The sequence below is a fragment of the Onychostoma macrolepis genome, chromosome 01 (genome assembly GCF_012432095.1).
Source record: "Onychostoma macrolepis isolate SWU-2019 chromosome 01, ASM1243209v1, whole genome shotgun sequence".
NCBI lineage: Eukaryota > Metazoa > Chordata > Actinopteri > Cypriniformes > Cyprinidae > Onychostoma > Onychostoma macrolepis.
The window spans coordinates 41,397,625-41,415,124 of NC_081155.1; the positions used below are offsets into that span (position 1 = coordinate 41,397,625).

Below are 17,500 nucleotides of genomic sequence, written 5' to 3' on the forward strand. Positions count from 1 at the left end.
ACATTGCTGTTTATCCTCAGACACGTCTCGCTTAATAAATAACTAAAACGCTTTTAATAAATAACTCTTTGGATCATTAAGGAAGCAAGATATGCACATCTCGCTGTCTGATCCGTGCGTTTGTCTCGTTTGTTGGCCTCCTCCCACTGCACTGCATTATGGGAGTCTGTCATTCATGTTGATGATGCTCAGGGATGAGAGTCCATTCCAGCCATAAATAAAAAAGACAGGCCACAAAGATCATAGAGTCTTCCACAGCAATAGCCATAGATATTTTAATATTCTCTAGAGTTAATTTAACTAGAGTAATGAAACCAAAACAATAGACAGTTGCATGCCTATTTACTATTTATTCTTTCTTTTTTTTTTTTTAAGACAAATCATGATAACATATTGAAAAGAATAGTTCAACCATATTTAACTGTTCCCTTAAAGGGATAATTTACCCCAATTGCCATCATTCACCCTCATGTCACTCCAAACCAGTTTTATTTTAATATTATTTATATACTATATACTATCTTTTTTGTTTTATTTAATTGTCTCTTTATATTTTTAATTTTTAGATTTTTATTTGTATTAATTTTTAGTGTTTTGTTTAATTCTTTTGACATTTGTTTTTTATATTTCTGTATAGCTAGATTTATTTTATTTTAATAATTTTAGTACTTAAACTTGCAACTGAATATATTTATAGAGAGAGAGAGATTGCAATGTATGTGTGTGTGTGTGTGTGTGTGTGTGTATTTATTTATTTTATTTTATTTAATTTTTTTCCAAAATATCTTCTTTTGTTTTCCACAGAAGAAAGAAAGTCATACAGGTTTGGAGCAGGATGTAAATGCTGACAAAATGTTAATTTCTGGGTGAACTATACCTTTTTGTGTCAAAATAGTATCAAAAACACTTGTTCTGCTTGCTACCTTTTAACAGTTGTTGCACTCTTTTGGCACCATGCATAAAAATATAATAAAAGACAAATGGAGTACCGTGTGAGACATGATATTTATTATGCATGAAAGACAAGAAAATTTAAATAAAAACCTGCTGAAACAGTAGGAAAAAAAGGAGGAAAAAGCAAGACAGAACCACCGAAATGAGAAAATTGTACAATTACGCACAAATCCCTCCTAGAAATCACAAGGTTTGAAAATGGCAAGGGTGACAGTCAGCCGTTCTTTAAAACAAAAGCTCAATCTAAATTGGAACCAAGGCTTTTTTTCAGAAGCACTTATCGGATCCCTGAACTCTGTCATTACATTGCCCGGAGCCACGCTCCCGTCCACCCAGATGTCCAGCACTTCATTTTCCAGAGATTGAAGGTTGTGTCCAGGGCTCAGCAAAGTTTACAATTATAGTTTATATGATTACACACATCTGCTAGAAAAGCCAACTTCATTGAGACTTTCCAGGAATGACTGAGTGAAAAATAGAAGCTCTGGTGCTGGAAGGAAAGTGACGTATCCAGTGTCTGATCTTCCTTGCATGGAATACTTTTGTTTTTGTTAAATGGTTATAGGTTAGAGTTGATTTTGATGGTTTTGCAGTTTAGTGCATGCAGTTTTAATGCATTGAAGCAAGTTGACATCACATGTGTTCTAATTAACGGTGTAATGATTAATAATAGTTTTAGTAGTAGATGGTATTGCATTCCTTTTGAAATTCAGTTATTAAAATTTATTTAAATAACTTGTCATTACAAATCCGTATGAATAATGTTAGGCTACGTAAATATACTCTTATTCAGACTAATGTAAACTATACTTATGGTCACTATACTTATTGCTGAATGGTCAAAAAATACCATTCGGCTTTTTCCATAGATAATCATCCACTTCCAAGAAGCATTGCAAATGTCATAATCAGATTAGTCTTCATACGCTTTTAAAATGCTTTGCAACATAGATTATTTTGACATTTTAGAATTTGAATTAAACGTTTGGGATCAGGAAGATTCATTTTTTAAAGAAGTTAATACGGGTTAAATTGATTAAAAGTGACAATAAAGACAATACAATTTTAAATTGTAATTATATTTGAGAATATTATTGTTTTTACTGTATTTTGTATCAAATACAACCCAAATTCCAGAAATGTTGGGACGTTTTTTAATTTGAATAAAATGAAAACTAAAAGACTTTCAAATCACATGAGCCAATATTTTATTCACAATAGAACACAGATAAAATAACAAATGTTTAAACTGAGAAATTTTACAATTTATTGCACAAAATGAGCTCATTTCAAATTTGATGCCTGCTACAGGTCTCAAAATAGTTGGGACAGGGGCATGTTTACCATGGTGTAGCATCTCCTCTTCTTTTCAAAACAGTTTTAAGACGTCTGGGCATCGAGGTTATGAGTTTTGGTGTTGGAATTTGGTCCCATTCTTGCCTGATATAGGTTTCCAGCTGCTGAAGAGTTTGTGGTCATCTTTGGCGTATTTTTCGTTTAATGATGCACCAAATGTTCTCTATAGGTGAAAGATCTGGACTGCAGGCCCGGACTCTTCTACTACGAAGCCATGCTGTTGTAATAGCTGCAGTATGTGGTTTTATATTGCCCTGCTGAAATGCACGTCGTCTGGAGGGGAGCATATGTTGCTCTAAAATCTTTATATACCTTACAGCATTTATAGTGCCTTCCAAAACATGCAAGCTGCCCATACCATATGCACTTATGCACCCCCAAACCATCAGAGATGCTGGCTTTTGAACTGAACGCTGATAACACGCTGGAAGGTCTCCATCCTCTTTAGCCCAGAGGACATGGCATCCGTGATTTCCAACAAGAATGTCAAATTTGGACTCGTCTGACCATAGAACACTTTTCCACTTTGAAACAGTCCATTTTAAATGAGCCTTGGCCCACAGGACATGATGGCGCTTCTGGACCATGTTCACATATGGCTTCCTTTTTGCATGATAGAGCTTTAGTTGGCATCTGCAGATGGCACGGCAGATTGTGTTTGCCGACAGTGGTTTCTGGAAGTATTCCTGGGCCCATTTAGTAATGTCAATGACAGAATCATGCCGATGAGTGATGCAGTGTCGTCTGAGGGCCCAAAGACCACGGGCATCCAACAAAGGTCTTCGGGCTTGTCCCTTACGCAGAGAGATTTCTCCAGTTTCTCTGAATCTTTTGATGATGTTATGCACTGTAGATGATGAGATTTGCAAAGCCTTTGCAATTTGACATTGAGGAACGTTGTTTTTTAAAGTATTCCACAATCTTTTTACGCACTCTTTTATGTTACATACCTGATGTCAATTAACTTAATTAGTTGCTAGATGTTCTCCCAGCTGAATCGTTTCAAAATTCCTTGCTTTTTCAGCCCTTTGTTTCCCCTATGCCAACTTTTTTGAGACCTGTAGCAGGCATAAAATTTGAAATTAGCTCATTTAGTGGATACAAATATAAAATTTCTCAGTTTAAACATTTGTTATGTTATCTATGTTCTATTGTGAATAAAATATTGGCTCATGTGATTTTAAAGTCTTTTAGTTTTCATTTTATTCAAATTTATTTAAACATTTCCGGAATTCAGGTTGTAAATGCAGCCTTGGTCCATATACGATACTTTCAAAAACATAAAGTCTTACCAAATCCTAACTTTTGAATTGAAGTGTCTATACATGCGTGTCTGCATGTGTGTATATATATATATACATATACACATATATATATATATATATATATAAATAAAATCTATGGCTATAAGTTGATAGTTTTCTATTGAACCATTGTTTTTTGTTGTCATTTGCAATGCTTTGTTGAATTGAAATTAAATACCCAGTCTAGTACCTTTATCTCTGTCGATTTGCTCATACTATTTTGCAATTGTAATGTCGTGATTTATCTTGGAGCCACTTTTAATGGTGACTGTAGAAGAGCAGCCCTGGTATAAAAATGTTCGTGCAATATATGAAGTCTTTTCTTCATTGATAAGTGGCAGTTTACTCAAAAATAGATGAATGAATATGTGAAATGAATAGAAGAAAGACAAATGGTTGCTGTCAGAATAACAGAAGAAATAGAGAAGGACGTCCAGGCCAACATAAGGACTAGCATGTGGCGTAGCAGCACACACACAGATACACACACACACACACATCCCCACACACGCAAACACAGCAGGGACTGTGGGGTATGATTCATTAACAACAGAAGAATTTAATTGGATTACAGACTGGTTTTCACAGACCTTGAGTCTGTCTGCTGTGTGTGTGTGTGTGTGTGTGTGTGTGTGTGTGTGTGTGTGTGTCAACTCATCTATGATCTCATACTCGCACAAAAGGGCTGAACCAGTAGAGAATTTTTGCCAGGAATAATTATTAATTCATTATTAGTGCGAGCATCACTGTTACTATTGCTCATATTAAGGGTTGGTGATTTGAACAAACCCCTGAATGTGTGTGCTGTGGACAGAAGATTGTGTGACTTGTTGAGAGGAGGTATGCTGTTACTTCTAAAAATGATCAGGAATTCAAGTTTATGTCTTGGTTGCAACCTATGCCATTTTGTGTTGATCTTTTAGGGTTTATTTATTTTCCGGACCTATAATTGAGAGCGTTTCAAGAAACTTTTGTAAGTTTCAACATACAAAAAATGACACACTTCTGCTGTTATAAAATGCTTAGGCTGTATCGGCCGATATTAATATGATTGTAGATACATTGAACATATCTATTTTTACAAGTAATGCTAATACTTTTAAATTGATGCGAGACCAGCGGATCCAGAGCTAAATGTGAAAAGCACATTGCAGTGACAGAGAGGAAACAGGACAGATGCAGAGAACCCAAGAAAAGAGACAGAAGGAGAGAGAGCGAGAAGATGAAAAATTAAGACGGTTGTCATTCTGATTGTTATCCTCTCTTCCTCGCAACAGAACAGCTTGAGACGAGCATCCTGGCCCTGTCAGGTCTAATTAAGCCAGCATCTGCATCTCCAAACGTACACGCCTGCTTGACGGGCAGCCGTGACGGCCAAGTGTAAAAAGATTGAGTGACAGCGACTAGGTGGCTCTCCACAGAACCCACAAATAATCCCAAATCCTTAAACCAGGTGCCTGGCATGTCAAAACATATCAACATGAGCTCGCGGAGACAGATTAAGAGTGAAGGAAAGCGAGAAAGGCAGGGATGGACAGGGAACAACAGGCCTCGACTCATCTGTGCTCTAGCAAGCAGGTCATACCGGGAGGTCAAACACGAGCGTTGCAGGAAGGCCAACTCATATCACAGAGCCGTAGCCTTTGTTTGAGAGCATGAAACGGTGGTCGGGAATCTGAATGAAGCCACTAAAACAAAAAGGAAAGAACGGTGGGAGGGAGCCATCGAGAGACCTCAGGGGAGAAATGAGCAAGGACAGAATAATAACCGTGTCCCTGATTCTTTATTGGGACTTAAAAATGTTTTGCACTTTGGTGGAGGGTTATGGCAATTTAGGCGTAAGCAGTAAATGTGATTCATACAAAGCTTTTAATACAGTTTTGACTTCCTTAACATTTTCTACTTTTTTCTTTTGATACAGCTAGACATTCACTGAGTGGTGGGATTTTACCATGAATCTTTCTGCAGTTTACATTGTTACACCTGTAGGTGTCGACAAGTGACTCATTACTCATTAATTTTACGGATTGTTCAAATACACTGAATCATTCAGGAATGAAACAAGTCTTTATGAGTGAGTCATTGAATTACTCACCTAATTCATTCTAAAACACTGACTCACTTAAGAACTGGTTTGATGAATCACTATTCATCCTAAAATAAGGATTCATTCAGGAACAAATTTATTGAATTAACAGATTTACTCAAACTCAGAACCAAACTCAACCACCCATTGATACCCTAGCAACCATGTAACAAACCCTAACAACCACTCAGAACATTCTAGCAACACTCTAACAACCACCTATCAACACTCTAGAAGCACCCTAGCAACCACCTATTAATGCCCTAGTAATCACCAAGAATATCCCAAGAAATCACCCAGAGCAATCTAGCAACCATCTATAACACCCTAACAACCACCTATCAGCACCCTAGAAACTACCTATTAATGGCCTAGCAACCATGAAACACAACCTAACAACCATGTAGAACATCCTAGCAACCATCTACAACCCCCTAGAAACCACCTATTAACAATCCATCAACCACCTATTAATGGCCTACTAACCATGTAACGCATCCTAACAATCACTTGGAACATTCTAGCAACCATCTGTAACACCTTAGAAATTAACAACCCCTCAACAACGACTATTAACAACCCCTCAACCACCTATTAATGCCCTAAAATCACCCAGAATATCCCCCCCAAAAAAATCACCCAGTGCAATCTAGCAACCACATGGAATATTCTGGCAACCATCTATAACACCCTAACAACCACCTATCAACACCCTAGAAACTACCTATTAATGGCCTAGCAACCATGAAACACAACCTAACAACCATGTAGAACATCCTAGCAACCATCTACAACCCCCTAGAGACCACCTATTAACAACTCCTCAACCACCTATTAATACCCTAGCAACCATGTAACACAACCTAACAACCACTTAGAACATTCTAGCAACACCCTAGAAGCAGTCAATTAGCAACCACCTAGTAATGCCCATGTAAAACACTCCCAACAACCACACTTCCTAGAAACTATCTACAACACCCTAGAAATCACGCAGAATGCCTTAGCAGCCACATATTCTCACCCTAGCAACCACCTATATTTATTTATGAGTCATTTATGAGTCATTGAATTACTCAAACGATTCATTCTACAGCACCGATTCATTCAGAGGCACCACTACTGTGTGGCTTTGTATGGAATTAATATTCTATATAATGTTCAGTGTTACAATCAAAGAAAATGTAGTTGTTGTCGTTGATGAAATGAGCAGTCTATTCTTGTCATATCTGGTCAAATTTCACGTGTATGTCATACATACAGTGGGTCACATATCACTCCAGTGCTAGATGGCAAAAGCAGCTCTTTTTCAGTGGGTTGAGCTCGATACATGAGGAGGTCATGACCAGCCTCCTACAGACTTGTGTCTAAATTACCCTCTCAAAATGGTTCCACCATCTGCTGTTAACAAGCCTGGGCCGTCTGGGCGGCGTGGCCATGGCTTCTCAGGGCACGTTAGAGGGCATTGGGCCATGACAGCACTACATCAAAGATCAGAATACCACACACACCACGGCCATGGAGACTCTAGGGAGAGAATCAACAAGCGATAGGATCACAGCGTGTTTAAGACGTGTTTGTTTTAGCGTTGAAGTGGAGTATATGGTGATGGCTTTGTGGAAACTTTGACAAAAGTAACCCGTCTACCTTGCAGTGACTTTAAACAGTGATGTGAACCAAAACTAAATGAGCCTTACCTAAACCAAACTAAACTAAGATATTGTGTTCAGTAGATGATTTGTTTAAATAAACACTTACTAAATCGGGAGTCGTGAAAACCTGCAACCTTCAAGCAGCTTCACAGTATGTTTTGAGAACTTGTTTTTTAACACAGGAAATTTAAGTGGAATTGCGGGAATTATAAATTACTGAATTACAGTTTGGAAAAATTCAGTAGGTAATGGCATTCTGTGAAATGAAGTGATCTTGATTGAAAGTTCATTTACTAAATATAAAGAAATATATACATTTAAATAAATGTGTCTTGGTGAAATTTTAAACAGGTCTATGCCACTGCAAGATTAATCTTTAATGAGCCGAAAAGAACGCATGTCACACCTCTGTCATCAATTTGCACTGGCTACCAATAGCTGCTCGCATAAAATTCAAGGCATTAATGTTTGCCTACAAAGCCACCACTGGCTCTGCACCCCTTTACCTAAATTCATTACTTCAGACATACGTGCCCTCTAGAAGCTTGCGTTCTGCAAGTGAACGTCGCATTATTGTGTGATCCCAAAGAGGCACAAAATCACTTTCACAGACTTTTTCGTTAACTGTTCCCAACTGGTGGAATGACCTGCCCAACTCAATCCCAGCAGCTGAATCCTTAGCAATCTTCAAGAAACGGCTAAAAACACATCTCTTCCATCTTTATTTGACCCTCTAACTCTAGTACTCTCTATTCTAATTATATTTTATCTCTCTTCTTTTTATTTAAAAGAAAACATACACACTTGACCCTCTATCAATTGCATATTTATTCTCTAACTGCTAGCTTTTCTTGAAAAACTAACACTAGCTTTCTTTTTTCTATTCTATCTGCTCGCTTTCTGTAAAAAAATAAAAAAATAATAATAATAAAAACCTTGCTATGTGTACTGCGTTAGGCTAACCGAGACTTGTCATAGCACTTGCATGTTGTTGCTTTTGTTGGTTTTGATTGCTTCTATTGTCCTCATTTGTAAGTCGCTTTGGATAAAAGTGTCTGCTAAATGACTAAATGTAAATGTCTATCTCTCTGTAAGGACTATACAACTCCAAAACTTTTAAAAGGGTCATATGATGCAATTTCTTTTTCCTTTTCTTTAGTGTGGTAGGTAGCTGTCTGTGCATGTATAAGATCCGCAGAGTTACAAAGCTCAGAGTCTCCCACAAAAAGATTTATTCTATCTAAAAGATAAGGCTGATCCAGACTGGGCTAAAATGCCTCATTAAAACACACCCCCACATGTCTACATCACGATGTGGAAATATTTGCGTAATGCCACCCAAATGTTCACGCAAACAAAGGCGGCGTGGTTTCAGTAACCACAGTAATGTTGATGCAGCCATGATAGGGAGATGCTGTGTGTTTCTGTGCGAATGCAAAAGCACTTTATTTGACCTTCCGAAAATAGATGCAGTTAGGAATCATTAAGATTACTTACAACAGAACAGCACAACCCAAATGTTTGAATTTGTGCAACGCATTTTATGGACGACAGTTTCGTGAACCTAGGAGAGTACAAGGCTGGCTTTGCAAAGGCTATTTCTAAAAAAAAAAAAGGGTCAATTCCTACTTTGCTATGACAATCTGGCGCTTCTGAATTAGCGACTGTAAGTATGTTTTGTTATTAGTTTAAGTATTTGCTATTGACTGTTTGCGGAGTTTTGCACCATGTAGAGTGTTGTGTGTGTGTGTGTGTGTGTGTGTGTGTGAGAGAGAGAGACAGGGTCACACATCACAGTGGAGTCAGCTTTCTTAATCGCGGCTTGTGTACTGCAAACACATACGAGCATCATCACTGTGTCTGTCACGTGACTCTGTTCCGCTTTCGGGCTTGAACTGATGGTAAAACTAAGGAAATTATTAACTTTATTTACATTGATTTTGAAAGCTGAAGCTTGCAATTATGGAAAGGGGCGTTACATTTCCGACGTGTGCTTGTGGTGTTCGTCCAATCACAATGCACTGTGTCAGTTGCAGTCAGAGCAGACTGCTCTTGTCGGAAGGAGGGGCTTTGTAGAAAACAACACATTTGAGAGGGGCGGGGCATAGATGAACTACAATAATGTACAGTATTTGAAAAATAATGTGTTTTTTGAACATTAAAGCATGTCAACATATTATGTTACACCAAATACACAAAATAATGATCTTTAAAATAGCATCATATGACCTCTTTAAAACTTTTTAAAACATTTTAGCTTGATAGCAGTTAAATTAATTTATGTGAATTGTCTTTTAACACAGGAAATGAATCAGTGGAATTTTCAATACGAAATTCAAAATCATTTGAAGTGGTCTTCCATTTTTTTTTTTAAATAAACTGAAAGTTAATCTATTAAATATATATATAAAAAAAAACATACATTAAATAAAAAAATTATTGGTAACATTTTAAACAGATCTGTCTGTTTTTAAGGACCGAATCTTACACTTAAAGACTTTGTATATTAGTTAAAAACTACTCTTATTTCAAGTTTCTTTTAATGTCATTTAATCTTTATGCCACTTCCGTATTTTCAGTTGCAATTTCAACAATGCAGTTTAAAGGGTTAGTTCGCCCATTTAAGACATGAAGTTGTATGCAATCCTTACCAGCACTATAGTGCATACACACTGACCCACCCTTTAGTCACCTCCCTGGTCAGAGTTCTGGCCGCTGGAAGTTTTTCAAGATAGTACTCCCGGTTAGTTTCCGGGGCCTCAAAACTGTGCGTCTGTATTTGCGTTTCAAAGCTTGATTAATTTACATCACAAAAAACACGCCTGACAAAATTCATACCTCAGTTTTAATCGGCACTATTTTCTTTCCATTTCTATCAATCCGCGCTGCTGTCAACGTCAACAGTGCGCACGTTCAGATCAGCTGTTGATAGCGCGACTCGCTGACAACATGTCTGACTACGAAACTTCTGATGACGAAACCAATTTTAGCACAATGTCAGACGGAACAGATGATGATGAAAGTAATTTTCAGCTTGTTTACCGTACAGTTTAGACATTGGATCATAAAGTTAGTAAATAGAGCTTACCCGTGGTACTGGTACAGCAAAACTCTTTAAAATCATTTTTTTTCTTTTTCCTCCTTGGTTGGGGATGTAATCGTCTTCACTGAAGTGAGCACTGCACACACGGAAATCCTTGATTCTCGATATTTTAGCTCCTGCAGAGTAGCCGATGGCAACCAGCCAAAGCTGTCTCGTAGCTATATCCGAAACTGGAAAATGATGGAATCTGAACGGTGATCCCGGCACATTCTTGTGGTCACAGCCTGGGAATTTACAAGTTCGCACCATTGTTCATTTTCTACTTTTTATGTCGTTGTCATTCGATTGTGTAAACACTATGGAACAGCTGATCTGAGCGTGCGCACTGTTGGCGTTGACAGCAGCGGATTGATAGAAATGGAAAGAAAATAGTGCCGATTAAAACTGAGGTATGAATTTTGTCAGGCGTGTTTTTTGTGATGTAAATTAATCAAGCTTTGAAACGCAAATAATTTTTTCACGTAAAAACGCACAGTTTTGAGGCCCCGGAAACTAACCGGGAGTACTATCTTGAAAAACTTCCAGCGGCCAGAACTCTGACCAGGGAGGTGACTAAAGGGTGGGTCAGTGTGTATGCACTATAGTGCTGGTAAGGATTGCATACAACTTCATGTCTTAAATGGGCGAACTAACCCTTTAACTTCAAAGATCTGGAGGAAGAAGCTGTATTTTTTTGTATTTGAGAAAATGTGTTCTATTGAATGCATGTCTTATTTTTTACGCACACACACGCACAAGCACAGCTGAGGTTTGGGGACATTGCTCACTGCTTGAGTTTCTTGTGGCAAACGCTGAGCACAGTTTGTGTTTGTTGAGAAGTGTGATAAGCTCGAGTCCTGTTGGAGTCCAACCACAAAACTTCAATCCAGATTGCCATTTCCCTCTGGAATAGAGTTTGACTCTGAGCCCAAATCAATGGAATCTCATTACCAAAAAGTAATGATTAAGAACAAAAGTTACTGAGGACTTCAAATTGGCTCCCGTCAAGTTAGTGGTAAACCTGCCAGGTTTGTGTGGAATGTGCGTTTGTCCAATATACATCCGACATGCGTATAATACACTACCATTCCTACAAAAAAAAAAAAGTATTTTTTATGATTTATTGTTTTAAGGAAATGAGAATTTTATTCTGCAAAGGATGCATTAAATTGTTCAAACGTAACTGTAAAGCCAGAAATGTTTGTTGAGCAGCAAATCAGCATATTAGAAGGATTTCTGAAGGATCATGTGACACAGAAGACTGGAGTAATGATGAAACTTCAGCTTTGCATCACAGAAATAAATTGCATTTTAGAATATATTCAATATATATATATATATATATATATATATATAATATTTTTTTTTTTTCAATTGTAATAATATTTCATAATATTACTGGATTTATTTTGGTCAAATAAATGCAGCCTTGGTGAGCATAAGAGACTTCTTTTAAAAATATATATTAAAAAAAAAAAATCTTTTTTTTTTTTTTTTTAAAGGTGGTGTGTATGTATATATCGAAATATATAAATGCATGGATACAATATGTTTTTTGACGTTTTATAAATTATATATTATTTAATTACTATGTGTAAATTAGATGTTCATTTCCAAGTATCTTTGCTGATATTTTTCTGTGTTTTATAAGTATAAAAAGTCCAGTGAGCGCCAGGTGACCTTGTCCTTCATGCTGTACATGTGCTTCTCTGTGTTTAATCAAACTCCTCAAACACATGCGTCTAATCTCCCTGCATCTGTACGCATGAGTGGCGTATGCCTATTTTTAAACGTTTGCACGTTTGTTGTGGCGAGTGTTTGCCGTCTCAGTCGAGTTCGCCAGCGTAACATGCACGTTTCTCAGCTTCTCAGCATTCACGGCAGAGCACGAGTCCTTCATCTGTCCACACAGCCGTTTTGATCTGATAACAGCACCGCAAAGACTCAACTGGTTTTTGGCAGCCTGGTTGCCATGGTGCCCCAGTGTCCCCCTTTGGTGAGGTTTAGCAGGGTTGAGCAGGTTTTGTTGATCCTTTTTGACCCCACAGGGTAAAACTCGCCCGGACCACCAAGCCTGCCGTGGCAAAGTTTCAAATTCTCTCTCTCAATTGGAGTCAAGCGTCTGGCAGCAGGCCCACGTCTTGTCCTTTCTGCCTAAAATGCTAATTACCCACTGAAGATCAATCGCCTGTGCCCGAGATAACATCTGTGGGCAGTGAAGAGAAACGCGTGGGTAATGTGGGGGATCCAAAAATCGCTGGAGTCTCTGGTGTTTTGTAGTAACCGGCCCTATATGGAAGCAACAAAGTAGCGTTTAATTTTATTGCTTAAAGAATATGCACATTTATTTCAGATGTGTTTCACATTTGTTGATGGGATTGTGAATTAGTCCTGATAAATGTTTAGATTTAGTTTTAGATTTAGTTAAAAGTAACCACACTAGTCAACTAATTCTTCTTTAGAAACACTCATGTTTTCAGTTTTTAGCAGACTGATAGAAACCTGATCACTTTGACTTACAGAAACAGCGTAAAGCCTGCAAATCAATGTATGCAGTATACATCAGACAGTCCTTGAACACTCGACATGACACCTTATGCAATTTCAAGAGTTGTTTTCGCCATTCAATACAAGTTGATGTTATTGGCATCGATCAACTTAACTTCACAAAAGTGGACTGAAGTCAGTCTACGTCAGGATGTGTGTTGCTTAGTGGGCCAATAGGAATATTACGTTTTTACTGGAAGACTTGAAAGTACATACCGATAATCGGTTTGACCAGTGTATTTTTTTTTTTTTTTTTTTTACTGATAATTATTCTGAGCATTTAAGAGGATATCACATTATTAAGGTAAATATTTGAAATTTATACAATTATTTTTAGTCAATATTAGTCATTTAATGCAGGCAAATGTATTAATTTAAAAGAATTGAAAAATATGTGTATTTATTTATTAAAGTATTTTTAATAAGTGTTTATGCGTATTATTAAAAAGAAAAAATTGTATGACTTCTATCAGATATTTTATATATAGGTTGACCTCTTCATTGAAAACTTGGGGTCTTTGCTCCTAATAGTGAGATCTGATCTGTGGAGAAAGAAAAGTTGGAGAGAGAAGCGATCTGTGACAACAGGCATGACTGATCACCTGTAGGTCCAGAATAGACGGAATAAAGAATGAAAGGACCAGAGGAAAGCGAGGAATTGTATATCGTTCTGATCATTTGACGTGCGCAGCGGTCTATCATTCCCACAATCATCTCTCGCTTCTCTAAATGTGACCTTTATGCCGCGCGCGCCTCGTCATCTCTCTCTCTTACTCTCGGTGACATTCGATCCCTGCGAGACACCTTTGTGTTTAAAGATCACACTTAGCATGCAGGGTAGTGCTCAGGGCCGCCATTACACGCGGGAGGACGTGCACTTATAAACGCCTCATTGAGACAAATGCCACCATTTTCCTCACATAGTCCCCAGAAATGAGCTGCCCTTCTTTACATAATGCTTCTAACCTTCATCTGTCAGGAGCTGCCACACGCAGCACTCCCACAATCCCACTGCGGTCATATGAGACTGTTAAACCCTGCCATGTGTGTCTAACGCAAGTTATTTCTCTTACACAAGCTCGCAAACTCTAGGAATAGTCACATAAGCTTTAATTATTCATTGTACTCATAACAAAACCATAGGAGACGTAATGAGAAAACAATGCATAAAATTTTTCTTCATGTTTGCATAGGCAAAAAAATGCATTAAAGATCAAGTAACATGTTTGTCATTGCCTGTTCGTGTTTTGTTCTGGTCTGCAGTTTGAGGGCCGTGCTAACTTGAAGTTAATAGCTCATACTGATGGTAATTATAGTATTAAACGGGGAAGTTATATAATTCATGAATCCTGCATATATTAAGTATAAAGTTTTTGGAGGGGGGATCATATTACATCCAGTGGGTGTGGAACATGGTCATGCTGAAGACTTTCTCTGAAGACACTGACCTCTTTTCTCCACTAAATCAGTCGAGCTGCATCATTTGTCTCTCTTGTTTACTCTTTTCTCCCTCTCTTGCTATCCTTGATTTATAGTCGTCATACAGATATGATGTGAATTTATCTATCTTCATTATATATTCTAGCTTCAATGCACACTACAGCTCTCAAGCTTATCGCCTTTTGAGGTTTTAAGTCTGAGTATTAAGCAACAAAAAGACCCAGATTGTAGTGTATGCTCTTATGAGACACCACTACTGAAGAAAAGTACTGAACCAGATTTCAAACTGGTTTAAAATTTGGCCAAGTTAGGTTAGAAGTAAACATCTTGAAATTTGCTTTAAGTCATAAACATGTTAAGTAAAAGCCTGTTGGTTTCACTCTACATGTAATCAGCTTTCTTCGTGTATGCTTGGGCTTATGCTTATTCAGCAATAACACATTCCATTGATCAAAAGTGACAGTAAAAACCTTTAAAATGTTACAAGATTTTATTTTAAATAAATGCTGTTCTTTTGAACTTTCTATTCATAAAAGAATCCAGAAAAAATGTTAAAGCTAAATAAATAAAATTAAGCAGAACAACTGCTTTCAACATTGATAATGATAATAAGAAGTAGAGTAATGATGCTGAAAATTCAGCTTTGCCATCACAGGAATAAATTACATTTTAAAATAGATTAAAATAGAAATCAAAAATTGTAATACTATTTATAGTATAGGAGGCTTCTTTCAAAATCAATAAAAAATCTTACTGATCCCAAACCTTTCAATGGTTGTGTATGCGTACATCCTATGCGTGTTTAAAAACAGAGACAAATTATGTGTAAACAATGTATTTACAATGCACTTGTTTTTCATAGTTATCAATGCTTTCTTCCATTTGGTGTTGGTAGTGTACAGAAATTACTCTCTTCACCTTTAAAACCACATCTAAATGTCACATTAGAAGATTATGACAATCTAATTCGATTTAATTGTGCTCCACAGATCAGAGGGCCTGATCCACGAATGGCTCCCAGATACAACGACTCCGATCGACCGTATGCCTCCGTGCCCAGGTAAGCCTACGTTTGCGTGTGTATTTTCACTTGTGCTTAGGTTTGCGTGTTCTTGTACCATATGCTGGACATATGTGGCACTGTTGGATCCAGAGAGTCAACAAAACAAGACTGGGGAAGGTGGAGGGGACTTCCCTTCCTACGCACACACACACACGCTAAGTCTAATCCTCTTTCAGCCCCCTAATTAAATCTTGAGTGTTTGCCTTCCGAGTGCTTTTCTCATCCCGGAATATTCACCTGATCTGCTCCCAGAGGACCAGGATCCAGACAGGAAGCTGGGAATGCTATCCTGGCTCACATCCCGGGTTCTTAAGTGCTTCAATCAGTCTCCTTCAGGAACAGATATGACATGGCTCAACTGTGGCCTTCTGAATATTGGTAGCTCACAGTGTAAGTAAAATGGTTTTGGGTCACATTAAGCCAAATTTGTATCAAATGGCACTCTGATTATAATTTAGATCATTCTTGAAGATGGCTAAGGACTCAGCTGCTGGGATTGAGTTGGGCAGGTCATTCCACGAGGAGGGAACATTTCATTTAAAAGTGATTTTGTGCCTCTTTGGGATGAACAATAAAGCAACGTTCCTTGCAGAATGTAAGCTTCTAGAGGGCACATAAGTCTGAAGAAATGAATTTAGGTAAAGGTTTTGTAGGCAAACATTAATGCCTTGGACCATGAACATAGTTAAATCATGGTATTTTTGAGGTATCTTAGTAGATACGGCATATACGGTAATAATTCAGTAAATTGGTACATTTCATGAATGTGCCATGGCCCTATCATAATCTACTTAAACTTTATCATATAATTTATCTAGATTTGGACCTTTCAGTCCTTTCGAAATCCACCCAAATCCACATCAAAGCATATTTTCAAGAACTTAGACCTGTAAAACACCTTCAAATGAGACATCAGAGCGAGTTGAACAAAGTTTTCCTTTGCATATAAAATCATTTATTTGTACTTTTCTCAGGCTCCACATCTTGTTTTGATATTTTTCCGCCAAAAATAAACTCCCACCTCAGCCCTCCTGCAGCTCCTAGCTCTCCCCGAAGCAGCGTTGCCGCCCCGAAGCCCCAATGTATTCATAAGAGCGGACTATTTAAATGAAATGAAATACATTTTTCAGGGTTGAACTTTGTGCTGTGGTTCCCTCGGGGTGCTCATTCAGGCCCATTTCCTTTCAAATGACTGTGCTCCGTTACATTAGCATATATTTCCCTGTGCGCCGTCTCGCTCTCTCGCTCTCCCTGCGTGTGTATGTATGACTCAGTAGAAGCAAAAGTGCTTGTTTCGGTCTTTTTGAAAAGTTCCTCAAGGCTGAAACCAATCACTTCAAACAGTATGTCACATCACTCTTGTCACAGAGAGCAGTTTTATACTGTGTTCCTCTGTAGGAGCCATAATGCAGCAGTCACACACAATCGGTCAGTCTGCAGAAGCCTACTATTGCGTATAGCGCTGTTGTTGAAACGTTGTGTACCTTGTTTGGTTTCGTCGTGTTTGATTTCTGTATTGTTCTCTTTGTTTTGTGTCATTGTTTTGTTTTCACAGTGTTTAGTTTTTCAAAATGTTTCATTTTATTTGCATTCTATTTCTTTCATTTTGTAACATTACACTGAATCCCATTATGTTTCATTAGATTTCATTACAGTATTTTTTTTTTAATCTTTACGAAAAGTTTTGAATCGTTAGAAGTTAGAATCGTTCTCTTTGTTTTTAGTGTTATACTATTATTTGAATTAGCTTTAAATCTATATTTTCATTTTTAAGAATTTATGTTCTTTTGTAATTTAATTTGTTTGTGTTTCTTAAAATATTTTTATTTAGCTTTTAAGTGTTAGTAATTCTAGCACTTAAAATTATTGATTGTTTATTATTTATTTTTAAAGTTTTTATCTAATTTTTTTATTTCTGTTTTAGTTTCATCAAAAACACATTTTAATAGTTTGTTTTTTATTAACACTGATTTTGTTTTTGTATACACAATATTCTTTACGAAAAGTGGTCAGTTA

General features: G+C 37.3%; 1 protein-coding gene across 1 annotated transcript in view; it reads left to right on the forward strand.

Annotated features, from left to right (window-relative positions):
• The window catches only part of pard3ba (par-3 family cell polarity regulator beta a), a 187,171-nt gene that overhangs the window by 158,190 nt on the left and 11,481 nt on the right, over positions 1 to 17,500 (forward strand). The window contains 1 exon segment of the mRNA XM_058773173.1: positions 15,411 to 15,481. Coding sequence (XP_058629156.1) covers positions 15,411 to 15,481 — 71 coding nt within the window.